The sequence below is a fragment of the Manis pentadactyla genome, chromosome 9 (genome assembly GCF_030020395.1).
Source record: "Manis pentadactyla isolate mManPen7 chromosome 9, mManPen7.hap1, whole genome shotgun sequence".
Lineage (NCBI taxonomy): Eukaryota > Metazoa > Chordata > Mammalia > Pholidota > Manidae > Manis > Manis pentadactyla.
This window is the reverse complement of record NC_080027.1, coordinates 29,919,836-29,941,162: the sequence shown is the minus strand read 5'-3', so window position 1 is coordinate 29,941,162 and position 21,327 is coordinate 29,919,836. Positions and strand designations below refer to the sequence as shown.

Genomic DNA, 21,327 nt, shown 5'->3' with positions numbered 1-21,327 from the left:
ATCCTGCAGAGGCCTTCGAGTTTTTGTCATGGTACCAGGCACACAGGAGGCTTGCAATTTAAATCTACAACACTGAACTCCTCTCAAATCAGAAGCTAACAGCAGATGCAGACAAAAGTGAGCAGCTGATCTCAAGGAGGGAGTGTCATGGCTGAAATAAAGCCCCAAGGAGTTTCAGGATTACCAAAGAGGTGGTCAAGGTCAGGGTAAACCTGAGACGCCATTCCATGGGCCAGGGCCAGGGCCAGGATGGCAATGCTTACTCTAACTCTGGTAGGAAGCAATCAAAGAAAAGACTCAGGTGAGACAAGTGACCCGGCAAAAGAACAGAAGAAACAGTGTCTCCTAAGACATGCTGTGCCGGGTGGCTGCGGGGTTTGGTGACTTCCTGAGAATTTTCAACCAACCCAACATCCAGGCTGCCCAGGTGAGTTCTCGCTCAAACACAAGCACAGCCTCCAGACGGGAATGGGAGATCAGACACCTGAACAGGCTCTAGACTATGATTCCCTGCCGAGGGACAGGACAGCCCCAGGGTGAAAGTCAGGCCAGAGTGAATGGAGAAAAGTGAGCTCAAGAGGCTCCCTCCTGACCAACCAACCCCTCCCTTGGCTCTTGAGTACGAAGGGCAGAAAGGGTAAGACTGGCCCTGGGGTGGCAGGGGAACCATCTGCTCAGACTTCCTGCTCCAGGGGCCTGCAGGCATAAGAGGTGAAGTCACTACTGGCTGAAACCACTGTGCCCAGTCATCCCCATCGCCTCTCAGTGACATCAGAGTCAAGAACCTGGAAAATACCCGAGAGGGTGCTGGCTTTCCACCCAGCACAGACGGACTGGAGGTAGGTGGTAGGGAGCAATTTGCCCCAAGGCCACAGAGACCCACCCAAAATTATGGTCACTAAAGTCATGGGCTAGATGTTCCTACAGCTTCATTTCCTTCCCTTCCCTCTGCACTTTAATTGTTATTTCTGTATGTAATGAGTCCCCAAAACAGGCTGAACTTTTGCAGAGGCCATTCTTCCTTTAGTTGCCCTCCTCATTGCTCAGGAAACAAATTAGAGCAGGTGAGGCAGATGCATAGAAAATACAGCCTGATCACATGGAGGTGACAAGGGGAAAAAAGGGCTGGGGAGGGTAAGGGCAGAGAAAAAAGGAGGAGCTTCCGATGGAGCCAGAATTAAGGTTAATAGAAAAACACATTACAGGAAGCTACTCGTACAACAGGTGGGCACAGACCTGTATTATATTACCTAGGAGCCAATGGGAGAAAAGAAATGTGGTCACAGATAGGACTCACAGTGTTCATACAGTAAAAGCAGCCAACAGCTCGGGAGGAGAAAGCATTTTCTCTTGAGTGTCATGTTTGGAAGCCAGGGTGTGATGTGAGGAACCTTATAGCAGATGTGGAGTTTTTTACATCGACTCCCTTAGTAAACAAAGAGTCATATAATCAAAGGACCCAAGCCAAGTGCTGACGGTTGGGGGTTTCCATGGAACTCCCATCTTCTATCACCTCCTTTCTCTTCCTTCTTGGATACATAGAAGGAAGGATACATAGAGCCTCTAGAGCCTCCTTTCTCTGCTCCCCAAAAGTTCAGTTCCTGCACCTCTAAGCTCCCAGCCACGACTGCCTGCATTACACTTGGTGTCCCCTCCTTCCTAGAAATGTAACCAGTCTCACACTAAACTCTACCCAGCCATATAGTTCATGTCTACTACTCGACCTCATTCTGTGTAACACATGTTATCTCTCACAGCAAACCAAGAGGTCCCTCAAGAGTAGTGTGGCCATCTTTAGAATTCCCACAATGCCTAGTACACAGCTGGTAAATGACTGAACAAATGGAGGCCAAGGAAGGAAGACGTGGACAGGTGACCACGGGTTTGTTTTTTTCTAATCTATGTTATTTGTTCAGACTACAATGAAGTACATTATTAAGGTTTTAAACAAAATGTCTTTGTTCCTGCTATTCAGAAAGCAAAAGAGAGGAAGAAATGAGGCACTCAGAGCACATGGTCAGACACCAGAACACCAGAAACACAGTATTCACTAGGTCACCTTGTGCCTGGGATGGGGGAAGATGGGATGAGGATGGGATACTTGGTGAGCTATGGTTCATAAGTCTGCTTACTTAGGAAAAATGAAAACAAGAGTCAGGAGATACTGTTTCTGAAAATACAGCTACTTCTTAGATTAAACTCTGGTTTTGCTTCTCTCGAGGAACACAACAAAGTTTTGCTCTGTCTTTCGTTGGCAGCCACCATTACAGCAATCATCAGATTCTCAATTGATTTTTGCAACATGCCTATGAGGTATGTATTCTTCTCTCTGTTTTACTCATGAGAAAACCGAGGCTCGGCAAAGTTAAGTGACCTGATCAATGTCACAAAATTACTTAGTGAAAGAACTGGGGATGTGAACCACGTGTCTGCCTCTGACTCCACAGACAGTCATCCTAAAGGCAAGGCTATACCACCTCTGATTTGTCACATTGGTAAAGTGGTGGTTTATCGCAAGAGGACTGAAGTCCGGTGATTCTTCCTTCCCAGTGACTCTCACATCTGTCACCTCCTTTCCACCTGCCCTGGCACCTAATGTATTAGCCTCACATCTGACCTCCTGACTCTGAACTTTCATGCCCCGGATCCATCGGCATTCCACCGCTACGCTGGAGTGGCCTAAACTGCAATCTCGGTCACGTGCCTTTTCTGCTCATTACCTTTCCCTGATCCTCAAGGCCTGTGGAATGAAGTCCGAATCCCTCAGGAAGCAACTGGACCTGCTCCATCCTCTGCCCCCATAAACCTTCCCACCCCTCCTTTCTCATGACTCTTCATGCCAAACAAAGCAGTCTGTCTACTCGGTGTCCGCAAAACGCAGCTGACTCTGCTGTCTCTACTCAACCCTAGCCCCTCCCTTGACTGTTTACTCTGCTCTCTTTCTCAAATCCTCACCACCCTCTCCAAGCCCAGTCCAAATCTCAGCACCTTTGCAATGCTGCTCCTATATCAGCCCAGCTGGAAAGGGGTCTCCTTGTCTCCAATCTCACAGCACCTTTTATGTGTACCTGGAGTAGGCATTTGCTCCCCATCTGGCACTATGTGTTATCATGTGATCAGATATTCACCTATGGATGCACTGGTTTTCCTAAGAATATAGTCTCTTGATAGCCAGACTCTCTGTCTTTATTTCTTAGAAGCCCTCTCAGAGGACAGTAAACTGTGTCCTGCATATAAAAGACATTCAATACATTCCACAAGATGAGCTTTTTAAACTGCACAGAGCACGGAATTCCACACCCCGTGCTCTGTAATTTCTTGCCTCAGGCACTCTTTAGAAACTACCTGGAATTCTAGAGGAGCACTTAACAAAATTTGTTTACTTTGTTAAGAGGATTATTAAAGTACTAGACTATGATATGGCCTTAGGGTTCTCCTCCTAAAAGTGTCTGCATTTTAATACAAGTCTTTGCTGACTTAACTAAAAAGAGAAATAATATTAGCTACTGTGGCAGGGATGCATGGGGAGGAGGCAGAGGTTTACAGCAGTCTTAAAATCACAGCACGCAGGCAGCTGAACACTCTGTCTGCTGCTATGTCCAGCATTAAGTGCTCCTAAGTACATGTAGCAACTTTAAGACGCTTTTGAACCTTAACCAGCCTTTCTGTCTAAAACAGTTAAAAATAACAGCAGACATCTTCTACCTTCTTCTGAGATATTCTTCAGTTTAAATATTAACAGTGTCTAAATCAGAAACAAATTCTGCAAGTGACTCTTTTCACATGCTTTGTGTTGTTGCTGATCTCCTTGTTTAGACTCTGGGTTCCCTGGCAGCTAACACTATGTCTCATCCCAGCACCCGATTCTGCCAGCACATGTTACCCTCAGTGAAGACTGAACACATGAAAAAACAGATGAACAAATGGCTCAGGGATGAAGTGAGGGAAGCAAATGAAATATGCTATGAAGCCTTTCAAGTCAGTATTTTTTTTAAGTAAAATATTACTTCTCTGGTGCTACTATACTTCATGTTACAGATGCATCTAACACAAATATTCTCATCCAAGCATAAGGCACCCTGATGTCAGAGTGAAACTGTTCCTACCCATAGTTGATCTGGGTAAATCCACAATCCTATAGGATTAAGAAAGAATTTTTTAAGAGCTCAACATAGGTGATTCTGTGGGGCAGGCTTCTAAGAAATGAATGGTCACATTACTGGATTTGCAGTCAATGTAAGGTCAAAGGATCAAATGCGTTTTGTCCTTAGATTGGCTCATCTTTCCCTGCCTTTAAGAGCAAACTAGGTGCCTCACATTGATCTTACCATTATGGGGGTAAAGGCGAGTACTTAATCCTGCTGGGAAAGGGAGATACACATATACTAACAAAGCCTTCCAGGAAAAAAGAGCATTAGTAGAAAAAAATTATACTATTTCAGAATGAAAGACATGGTTTAATTGATTGGTTCCCATCCAACAGAGGGAGATTGGTGTCAGAAGTATCACTGATACACAGGCAGTGAAGCGCTCAGACTAGCATGTTTGGTTCATTACCTTAACTTACAACAAACATATTTCAGTTTTCCCAAAAAACAAAGCAAAGTGAGGAGGCACGGTTTTGCTCACAAGAAAACATTGTTTTTTCCACCATTCCGCGGGGAAGTGCCCAAAGGAAAACCTGCCAATGCTGTGAAAACAAACACCACGGGGAGCTTTTGATTAATGGACATTACAGAACTCTGCACAGCCCAGCTCCTTCCTACCTCTGTGCCCTGTAAGTTCTCCATCCTCGATGCTCCTCTCTTGTAGTTGTCCAAATTTGAGAATGATGCTCCCATTCTCCACCATCTTTTATAATTGTTAGAGTTCACAGTGATACTTCTGAAGTGAGAGATTCTTAGCAACTCAAAGTATTGTAGCTTAATTTTTTTCCCCCTTCTTTCTCTGGTCACATCCTGGGTTCCAAATCAATGATTTGTATATTTGCTCATTTGTTCATTCATTCATCCCTCTCTCACCTTTATTCTGTAATTCCATATCTCATCAACTATTCTCATCATTCAGTCAGTCTGTTGCTCTCCTTTTCATTCATTCATTCATTCATTCCACAAGACACTTATTAGGCCCTGTTGTAGGTGCTAGAGAAAGGGCAGTAAACCAAAAATACAACTAAACAAAAATTTCATTTCCTCATGGATCTTCCAGAGGGGGCAATAAACACATACAAAATAAGCACGTAATATAATGTTACGTAGTGATGTGTGTGATGACAGACAACTCATTCATACATTCTGTAGATACTTACTGAGTACCTACTATGGGCTAGGTACATGGTTAGAGGCGTGGGGCAGCAGTGAGCAAGATCCAGGTCCTAACTCTGAGAAAGCCATGCAGTGACGTGAGAAGCTGGTTCCTTGGGCAGTCCTGACGTGGAGGTCACAGTCGAGAATGTCTCACCAAGTAACCCATGTATTCTGTAGATCAATTATTAGCTATCTCCATGTCCTACAAACACTTCAGATTTCATCTCTAAAACTCCATGTTCCCTCTTTTCTCTATTAGGTTCTCACTATCTTCCATCCAAACTTCTGTTACAATGTTCTGTTTAAACTGCCTAGCCCCACCTTCCAGTTGCCAGAATGATTATTACCAGAATGATCATTCTAAAGAGTAAACTTGATTAAAAACTCACTTGGTGGCTCCTTGTGACTTCAAGGGAAAAGTCCAGCCTTTTGGCCAATACTCAGGGCTCTTCACAACCTGGTTCCAGCCTCTTTCAGCACAACTGTTCACCATTCATGAATATTATCCACCATACTAGACCACTTTCAGGTCCCCAGCATGCCAGACCCTCATGCTACCCCTCTGAGTGTGCTAACATAATCCTTCCCACCCTTCAAGAAGCTCCTTAAATATGACTATCTCTAGACACTTCCCTGCTGATGCCTCCCCTTCTCCCTGGGCAGTGCGTGTTGCCGTCTCTGTGTTCTCACAGCTTTTTAATTATGCTTTGTCACCCACACCACAATTTACTGTTACACATGTCAGCCCCTTCTCCAAACAATGAGTTCCTCAAGGACAGAACCCTATTTTATTCATCTTTGAATTCCTAACCACTATCCTGTATACAATAAATACTCAATAATTGTTGACTCATCAAATAAATGACTGAATGAAGAATGAATTAGTAATCCTACAGAATGATTTATTCTACTAGGCTAACAAGACACCGAATCAGTGTTTCCAATCAATTGTAAACAAGGACATTTAAACACTTTATTTCTAATAACTGTCCTGCAAGTAAACGCAGTCAACCTATACATTAATGGTTCCATCCTCAACATTGATACCTATTCCTCTTTCCTATTTTTCTCCACACCTCACTCTTACACTACCTTCCTTCTGGCCTTCCTCACCATTCTGCCTATGGCTCAGGCAGGCTCACAGTACCCCTGCGACTTTTGCTCCAGCAAAAGCAGTCACTGAGCTCTGACTAATGACATCTATTACTGGTGCTGGTTTAGATGTAGTTAGAGTACACTACCACCACCTTAGTGTGAGGTCAGGGCACTGAGATGGCCACTGGCTCTAACACAACCCTCTTTGCATCTAAGAATTTGCTTCCCTAGGTTGAGGGCTCTGACCTTATCAGGATGCATTCTAAGGGTAATTCTTTAATCTTTTAGAAATCATCAGGACCAAGAAGTACTCCTAACAAAAAGTGTGCACTGTGTGGGACACAGGCACGGAACAGACCTCTGGTACCTTTCACTGTAATGCCCTTGTCTGTGCTCTGCACCAGGTGATAAGGACTACCTGGGCTGTGTGTCAGCATGCCATATGCATGTTCAGGCTTTACGGAAGTCAGAACTTACTGTAACAGTGAGTTTCAGTAAGGTGACCATTAAGAAAATGAAACAAGCTTAAAACTTCCATCCATATAGGCTTAAGTTACCAGAAAGTCAAGTATTCCTTAGGGTGACATGCACATTAGATCCTTTCAAAGGAGAAAGGAGGCCACCAAGCAATGGAGGCATGTGGGTGGGGAGGGCATGGGAGGAGGAACCAGAAGGAGGAAAGAACTGGGAAGCCTGGAACATACTCGAGAAACTATCATTTTTTTAGAGGCTTGGGCTGGCTGTGTCTGAGGCCACAGAGCGAGGACAATATAAAGTACCCGAGGGACCAGTCCTCAGAGAGGACTTAAAGGAAGAGTTGAGAGACAGAGTAACAAAAGGCCAGGCCACTTCCAGGCTCCTTCAGGACAAAGCAGCACCAAAAGCAGGGTATCTAAGGCCCTGGTCAGTAAACAGGCTACTGGACACTCAGAGTTACCTGCTCAGAGTTCGGCTTCTTTCACAGAACATGTCATCTCAAGTAACAAAAGGAGGGTCTTCTCATCCCAGAACAGGCAGACCTCTACTGTCAGGACATGGTACACCTCATTTATGGGCAGGTGCTGGCCTACATGGGAAGAGCTTCTCACATCTTTACTGTGCTCCCCCCACATTGGTTCAGCCATGTCCTATGGATTGTGTACATGCTCCACACTTACTTGGGGCCGGGTTGGGGACATGATGTCCATGAACCATTTGTTAGTGGCTCACACTGAGATAAGTACAGAAATCGAGAGAATGCATTTAGAATCATTGACAGAAATCTGCTGAGACATCCCAGCACATGATTATATTTTGCATGCCTTTGTTTTCTGTATTTCATCTTCGTTATTTTTTTTATAAAAGGTACCAATCTGCAGTAATAAGAAATACAATTTAAAAACAAAACAAAACAAAACATTGGTCCTTTACCAAAGTTTGTGCCAATACTGCCCAGCTGAAAGTCAGTAACCAGAACTGGACCTGTGAGCATTTGGAGTTTCCCCTTTGCCACGCAAAGGAAACCTTGTTTTCTGCTCTTCTGTTTGTCAGACCTCTCTATGCTTCCTTGAGTGACAGATGCAAACAAAGAGGAGTTCCAAGGGAACGCAGGTAGCTGACAACGCTTGAGTGCCTGCCGGGTGCCCACCATGTTTTCATTCTTCACAGGCAGAACCCCAGAGAATTGTAACCACAGAAAGAAGGGATCTTGCCACAGAGCCTATTAGAAAACTCCAGAAACTGTACTATTCAATCACTGTCACCTCATACTCCCTGACTCCTGATGAAGAAACTATTGAAAGCTGTTGAGTCATTCTATTGAAGATCACTTAGTTTCAAAACACAGGCCCCCAAATACACTTAACACACACAGTCCGCAAAGATGATAAAGTACAGGTGAGAAACTCTGCAGGAACCTGATACTGAGCAAAGCAGGTGTTTCTGACACGGAAAAGAGGAAGCACCCGGTGGCGCCTTCTAGGGCTCTGGGCGATTACCACACAGACGATGCCAGGAGCAAAGCACGCTGGATGTGCTGACATGTTGATTCTTGCCTTCTCACCTTCCCTCAGCTATGTTCTAATAGCATAATTACAATGCCACCTGGAAATTGCCATTTTTCTCTCCTCCTGAAAAATGCCAAGTGATTCCCACACCTACTCTCATTTAATCTTGCACTATTCTGCATCATTCTGCTGCAGCAGCTCTGTTCGGATTTACAGATGAGACCTGCAACTCCACACAGGGAATGTGGAAAACAAGAGAGATGCAACTTGGGAAAGAGGGGAGGAATACCCGCCAGCCGCGTGGGCTCAGGAGGAATGTGAGTCGGGCTGAGGCAGTGGCACCTCTGCCCCTCAAGCCCTCTGAGAGGAAAAGAGCTCCAGGGAGAAGAAGAGAAGTCTGATCCAGAGAAAAGTATACAATGAGTTAAGTTTGTCTCTGACACCCCAAGTCTTCTCCTTCCTTCTGTGGCCTTGTTACCCTCTGCCCCTCAGTCAGTCAGTGCTCTAGTGGCCCCGACCTCCTCCAAATCCAGCTCTTAGTTGCTGCTCTCAGCCCATTGGTGGTGAATCTAAACGGCTGTGTTCTCACTCCCAGAGCTTCTAATATTTAAGGTCTCATCTTTCCCTATGGAAAGAAGGCTTTAATCCCATAAAGGGAATGCTGGTAAATGGGGAGTTACCGAAGGGACAGGGGTGGGGAAGGCTCTCACTGTATGTCTGTCAGAGAGTCTATGCTTCCATTCATTGAGCACCTATGATGTGCTATGGACTGTATTGAGAATTCTGTGTTTACTAGCTAATTAAATTCTCAATAATCCCGCTAGCAAATCATTATCATTCCCATTTTGCAGAGGAGGAAACAAAGGTCCTAGAAGTTAACTCACTTCTAGCGCAAGGTCACAGAATCAATTAGTGGCCACTTATTGTTGTAACCTGTAACCAATATGTCTGAAAACATATGAGAATGTTACAAATTGTCCCAGAGGTGAAACAGTGCAGTGTACCACCCATAGGAAACAAAGTCAAATGAGAAATATATCCATTTTCCAACTGGGCAGTGGCTACATACTGAGTACCTTCCAATCAGTATTCCATTATCTGTGTGACATAACTTTACTCCTATTAGACTCTGAAATGCCTGATACTATAGCCCCTCTCCCTCCTCTGTAGACTATGTTGGAAACATCCTTGTTCCCCAGGTACCTTAGAACCTGATTCAGTGGATGTCCCACCAGCAAATTCCTTAACTTCTATCCAGCTGGAGACTCTGAATTGAATTGTCTTCACTGAGGGGCTAGTGATAAAATGCAACTGCCCTCCTACCAAAGGGTAACAACTATACCTCCAAGGGATGGATGCCAATGGGAGGATCCTTAAATATCTAAAAGCAAATCATAGCTCAAAAGGTTTGTGATAATATAGTCCACAGTCAGCTATTTTCTTAGGAAGGACAGACAAATGTACCTTTTGATTGGCCAGATGATAACATGCATTGAAAACAAACCAACAACAACAAAAAATCAAGACTGAAATATTGAGGACAAGCACATCCTTAAGAGGTATTTATTGAGTACCTACTATGTGCCAGGTATTCCACACACATTATTACCAATCCTCACCATAGCCTTCCCTGGTATATATTATCATTTCTACCTAAAGCTAGGAAAAGAGAGAGAGGCTAAGTGACTTTCCCATCATGTGAAATAGCTACCAAATGGCATATTCGAGATTTGAATTCATGTCTGTCTAGTTTCCCATACTTGAGCTTCTTCCATTGAACCAGGTTGCTATAATTTTATCATAATTCATCTCTTTTCTGCCATAACTATAATTATTTTAGAGTACCTCTCTAATCTACTCTAAGGAGAAATTGTAAGTACAAATAAAAAACAGCTATTGTTGGTTCTGGAAGAAATCGCCACTTAACATTTCAATAATATTTAATATTCAGATTTGTTAGAAATATGGAAGGTAGGGAAGAGCACTGTTCAGGCTTTGTCCACATGAGAGCTCAGAATTCTCTGATACATACTCCTTCTCTGTTGCGGTGAACCCAGTCTGGCATTTGCCCTCACAGCCCACCATTTTTCCCCAACAGCACATCAAGTCATGGATACCACATGTGGCAGCTCTGTCTTACCTTGGGCTGGCTGGTGCTACATCTTCTTCCAGTTCTTCTACAACACCGGTTAGCTCTGGGGGGAGGAAAGTATCTTTGTTGACATTATCCACCCAGCTTTCCTTTGCCCCATTTGTTCTGTCCTTATTCTGCTCAGCTGAAACAGGAAACAGTAAAGACAGGAAGGTTATCTTTCACCTCAACCTATAACTCTCAAATCAGCTCTTACCACTGAAGGCTCCAATCTGAACTTCACACCTTCCCTGAGTGCCAAGACTCACTAATGAGTCTGAGAACTCAGGATCAGAATTACAACTGCAAGAGAAGTCAGTAGATACCCATGACATTAGTTCCCCACAAGCAGAATCTCCTGAGAGCATGCTGTCCCTTTAAATGTGCAAGTAACTCCTCTAGGTGTTGCTGAGCTGGGGTCAAGACCAAATGTGTATGGCCAGGGGATGGCCAGGCAGGAGGCCCTCACTGGGCCAGAAGCACCGTCCTCACCAAGCATTAACCGAACAGCAGCAATGTGCCCCACCCGAGGCTGGGCTCTGGAATCCAAGGGGAACCAATGCTTCTAGTCTCTGCTGCCTCTTCCTCCTCCTGCCAAGCTCTACACATCCAAATTTCTACATACTCCTTAAAACCCAGCTGAGATGCCAGGGCTCACATAAAACCTCTATGCTCCCTCCTCAGGAAATAACCCCTTTTGTCTCTGAACACCCAGGGCTGTTTACCTGTACCTCGTGGATATTTAGCATCAACTGGCATCAACTGAGTGATGCTGAAGTGCCAGACACAGTGCTGAGTTCTTTGCATGCATTATCCTGTGAGGAGGAAGCTACTTTCCAAGTTTACAGATATGGAAACTGAGGAGCAAAAAGTTCAAGAATTTATGTAAGGCCACCTGGCAGGTGCAAGGAATATATTCACCAGTATCAAGAAGATGAAGCCATACAAGCAAGGGCTCCCAATTTCCAACTCACATTCCCAGGTAGGGTTCCCCACAGGTCTCTTCACACATATGTCTAGTTTCTACAACTGAAAAATGGAGTCCCCAGTACTAACCTGTACCCCCTCAAGACTTCTGAAGGTCTGGGTGGTTTTGAAAATAAAGAGGGCTGCAAACAATGCATGATACATACTAAGCAGTCAGCCCTTATCTGCAGGAAGTATACTCTGAATTTCTGCAAGACTGAAATCCCAGCTCTACCATTTGCCAACTATATGACCTTGGACAAGTTACTTTACTTCTCTGAAATTTATATACCCCATATATAGAATGGGGGATAATAATAACTACAAGATTGTTCCTACAGTTAGAAGTTTAAGAGAGTAAATACCTACCACATATTAGGTGCTCAAAAGATGACAGCTATTTTCCTTATTGAGTATAGGCTAGATATAGACAGGGGCTGTTCTTGCAGGTTGAAGGTTTACCTGACTAGTCCAGAGTTAATTAGAGAGAAGACACCCAGTAAATATTTAATGAACTCAACCGCATTATAAAGATGCCCTCCAAACACATCATTACAGTCCCTTAAATGATGTACATGGTTGATTAAAGTAGTATCAGAAGTCAAGGTCATTGAAAGGACTACTAATTGTTTCCTGTCACCCTACTCAGGAGAGAAGGCTCTGAATCTTCAGATTTAAAAGGAAGTGGTACATCCCTTATAAGCCCCATTCTCTATGCTACTAGAACTCAAAAGAGGATCTAAAGCGCTTCCTATTATGTCCTTCTACACTGAGGACATAGCCCTGAGTCGCTTGGCCCTGCCCTCAACCATCTGAATCCAGGGCAAGAAGATTCTGACTACACATTATGCAAAGCATAGCTGTACATGATTTCCCTCAGCAGACTTCAGCGATGATTCTGACACCCTTCCCTTACCCTGACAACTCCTTCCCAAACAAATGCTGGCTCTCAATGTACTGGCCAAATTTGCTCACCTGCGACCTGGAGCCTCTTCTTTCTCATGGACGCTCGGATGATATCTGTGCCGTGGATTCGGTCTCTGTGCCTTTTTGACTTGGCTTCGTAAAACCACTGGCCACTCATATTCTTCAGCTGCTGGTCATCCTTGATTTTTTCAGGCAAATGTCTACAAAAGGAAAAGAGCTCTGCTTTGCTGAGAACCCACAGTAAGTAGATGAGTTCGCTGAGACACTGCATAAAGAAATGTGTAAATATACAGCCAAATGAAGCTCTCAGGATTTTACAAGAGCCCACAGACCTCCCAGATGACTAACAAATGTACACTCCCTTTGACTGAAAAGTCAGAGAAGCCAAGGCCAACATTTTTTTAGAATTCAAAGATTTAATCCATGATGCCAGGGTGATGCCTGAAATTTCTCAAGAGCAGACACACTTTTTGGCTATAGTCTTGTGTGTGCACTGTTCAGATGCAAACACCCCAGGAAAAGATGACGTACTAAGCTTCCCTATGCCTTGGTTTACTTCTCTGTAAAAAGGGGTTAATAATAGTGACCTACCTCATAGAGTTGTTATGAGGATTAAATTAGCAAATGCATATAAGCTGTTCTCTGCATATGTCCAGTACCTAATAAACACTAAATCAGTAACTGTTGGGGTAGTTATCAGCTCATCCCTCCTTTACTTTTCAGTGAAATAAGTTTATCAGAGACTTTCCTGGAAGCCTGTCGGGAAGAGTGGGTGATGTCCCTGGCTCTTACTGTTAGGGAAATGAATGGTGAAAAGGCAGGCTGGAATCAGGGAAAATAAAGAAGAAATTTTTTTTTGGTGGTGGGGAGAAGAGGTAGAGGAAAATTCCATTTGTGCAGATACTGCTCTGAAGGGTTCCACAATCATTCATGCTCAATGAAAAGCTAAAACCTGAAGAACAAACCAACTACTGCCCTCCTGAAATCTTCCTAATTTACACCGGCTGGAAGAACGGTGTTCTACTTGACAAGTCTTTCAACCTTCGCATCTCTCTGTTTATCTCAGGGACATGAGAATCATAAAATCTATTTCTGCTTATTCATAGTGATGTACTTAGAATAAAGTAGAGTGAGACTCTTCAGGAGACTTTGAACTCTTGGAAGATAATGTGCTACATAAATCCAAGAGGGTTTTGATTGTCATTCAAGCCAATATGCTACCTTTCAGATTCATTTTCTAGGGCTTATTCCCATGCCCCTACTTGCCAGCACACTAGATCTCTTACTGTTCTCCAAACCACTTTTTCATGGCCTCTGTAAACATTCAAAGCAGATGCCAGAAACTATGAGCTTTGGTATCTCCCCAAATTAGTCCAAATCCTAGTTCTGACTTTCCTAGATGTGACTGTGGGCAGGTTATTGAACCCCTCCAAGTTTCCATCTCCTTGTTTATAAAGAGAGGGGAAAATAAGACCCACTTGGCAGGACTTCTGAGATGATTAAATGTGCTATTTACCCGGAAGTATGTAATAGTGCCTGGATCTTGGCAAGAGGCATATAAATGTGAAGGTGCTCAGGACGTCTTTCCCCCCACATCTCTGTCCAGCATTATCGCTCCTCATCCTTCAGATCCACTCATGCATCACCTCACCAGGGAAGCCTTCCCTGCTAACCGAGGGCACTGTCCAGCTGGCCCTTCTCCACGACAGCACAGACCATGCTGTGTTCCAAAGATCTGTTTGCACATGGTTCTCACCCACTGATCAATGACCTCTGCAAACTCCTTGAAGGCAAGGGCTACCTCTGAATCTCCTTTGTAACACCAGCACCTAGCACAGAGCCTGGCACAGAGCTGAGGCCCAACAACTGTCTGTTGAATGAGTAAATCAATGAACAAATAAATGCTCAGCAGCCACCCCAGACTGAGTCAGGCAAGAGATGGGAGAGATCCTGTCTCTGGTGGGTTAAGTGAACCATGCTCCTCACAACGGCAGGGCCTGCTTCTGATGAGGCAAGGCATCTCATCTCTGGGCAGGATAGGACAAAACGTGATAAAATATGGCACCAGTTGTCACCTTGCTGAAAAGAGGCCACAAACCCTCAGAGTGATATGACCTCAATTTCTCTTTGTGAGATTATTTGCTTATTTTTGTTCAACGAAAAGGCATTGCCCTTGTCCTTGTGCACCTCTTGATCTGCTTCTGCCCGAATGATGTCTGCAAGCGTCTGATCTCACTGAGCTTTGAGTACACTCTGTGGGAGTCAGGCTCACTGAAACTCCTGGCCCTGGAAAGGCCGGTGGCCACTGCAGGAAAGAACCGAGCTTGGATTTCTGGCTCATTTCTTTTACAGTGGCAAAAGAACAGGAAATTCTTTCAAATTCAATTAAGTGCCATTTATGTACTTCCTAACAGGATAATCGCTGTTAGACTTAATCAATTTCTTTTTCCACCTTAGTCATTTGAATATTGTATAGATGAATCCATGTGTCCACATCAAAGCCCGAGTTCTGTAAAGATGTAGAACATTTTTAAAAATTCCACCATCTAGGTGGCGTTAAAATCTTCTCTATCAGCCCACGTTAATCTCTCGCTTTTCCTGAACTCTAATCATACTAACCAAATTATCATTTCATTCTCTAATCGCTGTACCACTTCGATAAAGTGAGAAAAGGTACAGTTTCTTGGGGCTCCCACTTTTTGTCCCTTGTCATCCTCTACACATACGCATGTTGTGTTTAGTGAGAGCTGAGGATAGAGAAGATGCTCAATGAATACCCAGGAGCTGGCCAGCAAAAGTGAAAGCAGAGCAAGAGCCCTCAGCCCAAAGAGGACACTGTCCTGCTGGCCGTCCAGGCAGAACACACGATCATGACTCAATTATCTCAACTAATACATACAAAGCACGTATTTTGTATAGGGCCCCATGCGTGGCACTTAACATGCATCTCCTTATTTAATTGCAACGATTTCACCATGGTGTACAAGGAATTTAGTCAGTTGTAAAGATAGCCACCTTATCTCTCTGCATGCTAAAGGACATATCTGTTCATTTGTGCATTCACTAATTCATTAATCCCCTATCAAACACCAGCCATATATGATCGGAATTGTGCATAAAAAATTCAGTCTACAGACATAACTGCCAATGTCAAGTCCTGGGGTGCAGAGAGTGAGGACTCACAGAGAGCAAAACCCTCCTGCCTGGCCTTGACACTTGCCCCTCAGCCTACTCCCTTTGCCTCCTTGCGCCTGCACAGCACACCCCAGCTTCCCGCTAGTCATCAGGATTAGGCAAAGGCCTATCATCATAAGCAGGACCTGGTTGATATTATCTAGTCAACTACAGATCAGAAGAATCTGCAGGCTGGCCAGGGAGGCTCACTGGTCCATTCTTCAGTCTTTTTTTTTTTCTTTTTTTACCCCCTCGGTATATTCTGGGCAAGATGGTTAGACTATGTAATTTGAAAGTATTCTTAGATTTTTGTTTGGAATATGACAGCTGGAGTGCACCTGACTCAATTACAAATGGCCTTGCTTTATAGATGAAACAACTGAGGCCCAGAGAAGTGAAGAGGTTTTCCCAAGGTCACACAGCTGGGCCCAGAAGCCAGCCTGACTCCTAGCCAACACTCTTCCCATTACCCAATCCTACCTCAGATACTCAAACATGATTCTTGTTTCTAAGATGGCTATCATACTTGACTCATTCTATGAAGGAATTCAACGTTTGTTAGGGAATCTGACAACCAACACATGTGAAAATGAAATAAACTGCAGATGTTCCTCATAGCAGACAATGAAAGGAAACATGTGTCCCTTGCATCCTGGACACATCAGAGAGCCCCACTATCTGCTGAGAGGCATCACAGCATGTGAGAAGCATGGGATTTGTAGTCTGACAAACAAGGCTGCAATCCTGCAGGGTACTTAGCCTCTTCTACCCCATTGCCTCACGGGCAGTGGGTTTAGCTACACGGTTATGTGGATCAAAGGAGAAAATGTATTTGAAGCTCTTTGTACAATGTAGTTCCTGGACAAATGTTGGTTCCCTTCCCCTCTGCTTAGACAGAAAACACCACCAGAGGTCCTGGAAAGCAGTTCTTCAATGACAACTGCCTTCATTTAAATGAAACTAGGTCTTAAGGCGGCAGCTGAGAATCATAAGATGTGGTTGTGGTTAAGATGGTATCTACTGCAAGAGCATCCATCTCTGTAGATGTGGTTGTGTGCGTAGGTGGTGGGGCTGGTGGTTCACAGACACCCATGGGCATGATTTCCTGCTGGCAGCATGACACAAAGCACAGGAAACACCAGCTCTGGAGTGTGTCATTTGCAAACCATAAAAGACTAAAATTGCACATGTGTGTGTATGCTGGGTTTCTTAAAAAGAGAGGGGGTAGGGGATGGAGGAAGGGAGGAAGGATGGGAGGGAGCAAGGGGCAAAGAGAAAATGAATCCGTTCTGATGTCTGCTTCACTGCTGGGTTGAGAAGTGTCTGCAGCTGGTAGTTGGGGAAGCTGGGCAGAGATGCATGGTGATACCTGGGCCCAGCACCTGTAGCTACAGGTAGAGCGACAGCATGAGAGAAAGTTGTGGGGGCAGCAGGGACCTGGAACTATTCTCTTCCAACTGTACCCCCAGAGACAGCACAGTGGATGTGCCCTTGGGTTCCAGTCCATGTTCTCCCATTAACGGGTTGAGTGATTCGGGAACCAGACACTTCTCCTGAATGGCGCTCATCTTTCTCATTCATGCAATCAGGATGGGAAGTAATTTATAGACTAAATCATCTTCAAAGTGTCTTGAATGAACTTGGATGTAAACAATTCAAAGCACTGCATGTATCAGGACTGGCAAACTTATTTCCATTTGAATTCCCAATCTCATCTACAGCTGACGCTGAAGAAGATTCTGAAGTGTCTGGTCTTAGTGAGCAACAGTGCTACAGCCCTGAGTGATGTCCTCGTGCAAAGTCCAGAATGAATCAGCGTTGGAATGAACAATCTGAATTTGGGTGGCAGGGAGCCTTTCAAATGTTTTGCTTCAGTCAATATTAGAATCATATACTTCAGGTTTCTAAAGCTACATACTAACTAGAAGGAAGGAAGGCATTATGAAGTCATGTTAGTTAAACAAGGTTGAGATTTTTAAATTTGCAATTGATAATCCATTCAATGGATAAAGGCAAATTCCCTGAGAGCTGGGACCTTGTTTCAATTATGCTACAATTCCCTTCCTATCAACGTCCCTATGAGAAGTTCCCTATGCTTAATCGGTGCTCAATTAAATTTCTCTGCATTAAACAATTGAGAGTTTTAGGAGTGATTCTTCCTCAGGAATCAGACTACTAACCAGAGAATTCTATCCTTTTTTAGAGGCATAGGTAGAGTAGTAAACATAGGAATTAAAATGTTTCAATCACCTACTATGTGCTTAAGAAGATTAAGAATTATTTTACTTAATTTGGACTTAAATACCTTTGGTATTATGGTCATTCCCAGTCTCTACGCCTCAGCTCAGAGAGGTGAAGTAACTGGCCCAATGAACCACAGTTGATTAGTGGTGAGGACAGGATTCAAATTTGTGACGGTTTTGACTCTAAGGTCCATGTAGGGTAGAGCTGTCCCTGTTACGATAGAACCTTTACTTTCTTCTGTAGAAACAATACCAGTGAGCAGCATGGGGCAGAGGCAAAAGCACCAGACCACCAGCATCTCATCAGAGCTTTGGCACTGACTAGCTGTGTGACCCTGGGCAAATCACTTCCCCTCTCTGGACTTTCCCTTCTTTACCTCCTTTTTGGAAAGGACCAAAAAATCTCCTTTTCAGAGCTATCAGGCTACAACTCTGATGGAAGAGCCAAAGATAAACAGCCGGGGGAGGGTGCAGGGGCTGAAAAGCAAGAGTCCATGGAACAGCATTTTCAGAGAACTGAGACCTCGCTCTAGCAGCTCAGGAGAACAGCAGCCTCAGAACCATCGCCGCAAGTCCCTTCAGCCCTGAAGCTCTGTCAGGGGCAGAGCACCACTCCTCCTTGTGGAGCAGACAATGGGCTGGGCCTTTCTCAGTGTCCAGGGTAGGGGCCTCGTGCCCATCAGTGCCCGTGCACACCATCACCCCTCCCCAGGCTCGGGGTCCTCAGCCTGCTCATGGCTGGGTGCTGGGTGCCTAACTAAGGAGCCCCTCAGAGTGCTGGTAGTAGATGGTCAAGGAAACTGGACTCACACCAGTCTGTCACCACCCGAAGCCTTCTATCCATTTACAAAAGCAAAAAACTAGGGCAGATGCAAGGGCACCCTCAGAAAGACTGGACGGGAGGGTCTGCAAACCGCCACTAGGAAGGGATCACAGCATGAGACCAGAGACTGGCTGGTGCCAGAGGTGCCACACTCACACCCTTTAAGAGGCCCAGTTCCAGGCAGAACTTTGCATTTTTGAGGATATTTTCACCAACCACTTCAAGTGCCTGAGAAACACACTTCTGCTCTACTTACACAGAAACACAGAACTGCAGGGAAGACTCAGGAGCCTGCAATCCCAGGGCCAAGAAAATACAAACGGGAGGAAGGACCAACCTCTCTTCCGAACGCGGCTAGATAAAGGGGGGGAATTGCAAAGCACACAGATGCCTCCTCAGCGGCTGGAATGGCAGCCGCCCTGTATCAGTGGTCCACGCATCCTGAGGTAGGAAGAAGGACCCCGTGCAATCCCCACTCCACTGCTTTCTGTCCGAGTCTCTCCATCTCATCTGTGGAGGGGATAAAGGTATTCCCACTGTGTTTTAAGAGTCAGCTAACATTTTCTCTGTGCTGCCCCTTCCCCTTAAATCCAAACGGGTATAACAGTCCTGCCTTGCCAAATCTCAGAGCTGTTGTGAGGAATCTAAGATAACATTCATGGAAGGGCTTTGTAAGTGTGAATGGGTAAAGGATTAATGCTACCCAGAGGCTCTGAGGGTGGATTAGCATAAATCCCCAGCCCCTCCTGGGAAACCCCCCAGGCAATCTACTTGCTGAGAATGAGGAGCAGAGCCCCATCCAGGTGGGTGGAGCACCCCAGGCGACTCCTGGGGAGGAGCAGGGCTGTGTGGAACCCTTTTTCATGCTCTCTGCTACCTATGACCACCTCCTGTCACCATCCCAGCACAGTGCCCTTCTCACACCAAGACAGCCACTCCCTTCTTCGTGGCCAGGTCCCAGGATGGCCTTTTCAGGGAGAGGAGGTGGAGTTAGGGAATAAGTACCTAAGAACTAGGATTTGATTCTCGCTTTTGGCACCTATAGGTTGCATGAGCTTGGCAAGTCACCTGATTTGTCTCAAAGTCAATTTCCTCACAAATCAAGTGGGCATAATTATTTCCTGCCCCCCCCACTACCAACTGCACAAAAGTTCTGTGAGCTCAGAAGAATGCCCTTTGCCATTTGTTAATCACCATCATTTGTTAAACATTTGCTAGTTTGCTAAGCACTGTCTACATCCAAGTTATTATTAGTAGCCATAATTAGATACTTTGGGGTGCTTGAAGTGAATTGCAACATATCCTTGTATAAAGCATCCATGTTCATGTAGGGTCAAAAGATGGGAACTGATGCAAATAAATCCATTACTCATGATCCTTCTGTCCCAGGAAAAAGAACACAGTTTATGCTCTGGAATGGGGATCCTGCAATTAATACTACTATCTTACATTCACAAAACCATTCACTGTCTTCAAAGCCCAAGATTACACAGGCAATAGATGGCAAGGCCTGGATGCAGCCCACCTCTTCAGCGTCCTGGCCTCAGACTCCTTCTACCCCGCAGGTAAGTGGGGAGGATGCCAACACGGAACATTTGGGTTCCTCCCAAGAGCAGAGTGTATCACGCTTGCCACTCCTTGTGAGACACAAATCAAAACTTGGCTCAGTCAGAGCCAATTTCAATTGCTGTTGAAACCAATTCAAACAATACTGAAAGCAGGCAGAAATGTGAGCTACTTCTAGATATATTTTCTTTTAAAAATCTTAGAAACTTAAAAACTTGGTAGTTTATTCATGACTCAGTAAAAATAAAGTAGATTCAACAGAAAAAAAGTGGATGTAAATATACACACATCCCTATATATGGATGTAGATGTATGTATGGGTTTGTATGTTTTGTTTTTAACTCAGTGTTTAATAAATTAAAGGTGTTTAGTTAGGTTTTTAATCAAGACTGTTTCTGTCAGGAGTCCTATGGGATAAATTAAGAAACACCAAAGGGGGAAAAAGTCCCATCCAGAAGGTAAAATTGGAACCCATAAATTCAGGCACCAAGTCAAAATTACCACTCATGGCTGAGGAAAACACTGTGCCATCTCCTTCCACATGGCACTACCCCGCCCCCCGTCTCCCCCTCCCCCCGTGCCCAGGGCTCTCTGGCCCCTTACCTGACTCTCTCTTCATCCACCCTCTTCAGGGCAGCGTCCCGCTGCAGGACCTTCATGATGGCCTCTTGCTCCTGCTCTGTCAGGAAGCTTAAGTCGATCATTTTGAGAAATGCATGCAAAAATAATAGTAAAAATTTGGCTTACAATTCTCAATGCAAAACGAGTATGATTGTAGCCCAGATGATTAAAAGATGCAAAACTGAAATGAAATATCTTGTTCAATTCTGCAGCAAAAGTCTTGTGCTGGCGCAACAAAAGTTTTAGGTGGCCGACGGCAAAACCCTGAGCGCCCTTTCCCAGGAGGAAGTGGTGGTCTGGCAGATGAAGTGGAGAAGAAGGTCTCAGAAGGATGTGGAATTCCTTGCCAGACAGGTCACTTGCTCCTCCGGAGTCATGCCTTCCCACACTCCTCTCTGGACCAGTCTGAGAGTTTATTCTCCTTTCATCCTCGCCGACTCAATGAGACACCACAGCAGCTGAGCATCGTCTACCTGGGAAACCATGAGAT

General features: G+C 44.7%; 1 protein-coding gene across 8 annotated transcripts in view; it reads right to left on the bottom strand.

Moving 5' to 3' along the window:
• Positions 1–21,327, bottom strand: part of SYTL2 (synaptotagmin like 2) — a 96,643-nt gene that overhangs the window by 34,742 nt on the left and 40,574 nt on the right. For 5 of the 8 annotated variants that reach the window (XM_057507165.1, XM_057507166.1, XM_036907006.2 and 2 more), the window contains exons 3-5: positions 20,820–21,310; positions 12,459–12,610; positions 10,527–10,662 (exon numbers count right to left, since the gene is read on the bottom strand). In XM_057507165.1, coding sequence (XP_057363148.1) covers positions 10,527–10,662; positions 12,459–12,610; positions 20,820–20,920 — 389 coding nt within the window. In that variant the 5' untranslated portion in view covers positions 20,921–21,310. The remainder of the gene's footprint in view (positions 1–10,526; positions 10,663–12,458; positions 12,611–20,819; positions 21,311–21,327) is intronic. The other 3 variants (XM_036907008.2, XM_057507168.1, XM_057507167.1) reach the window with 1 other exon arrangement.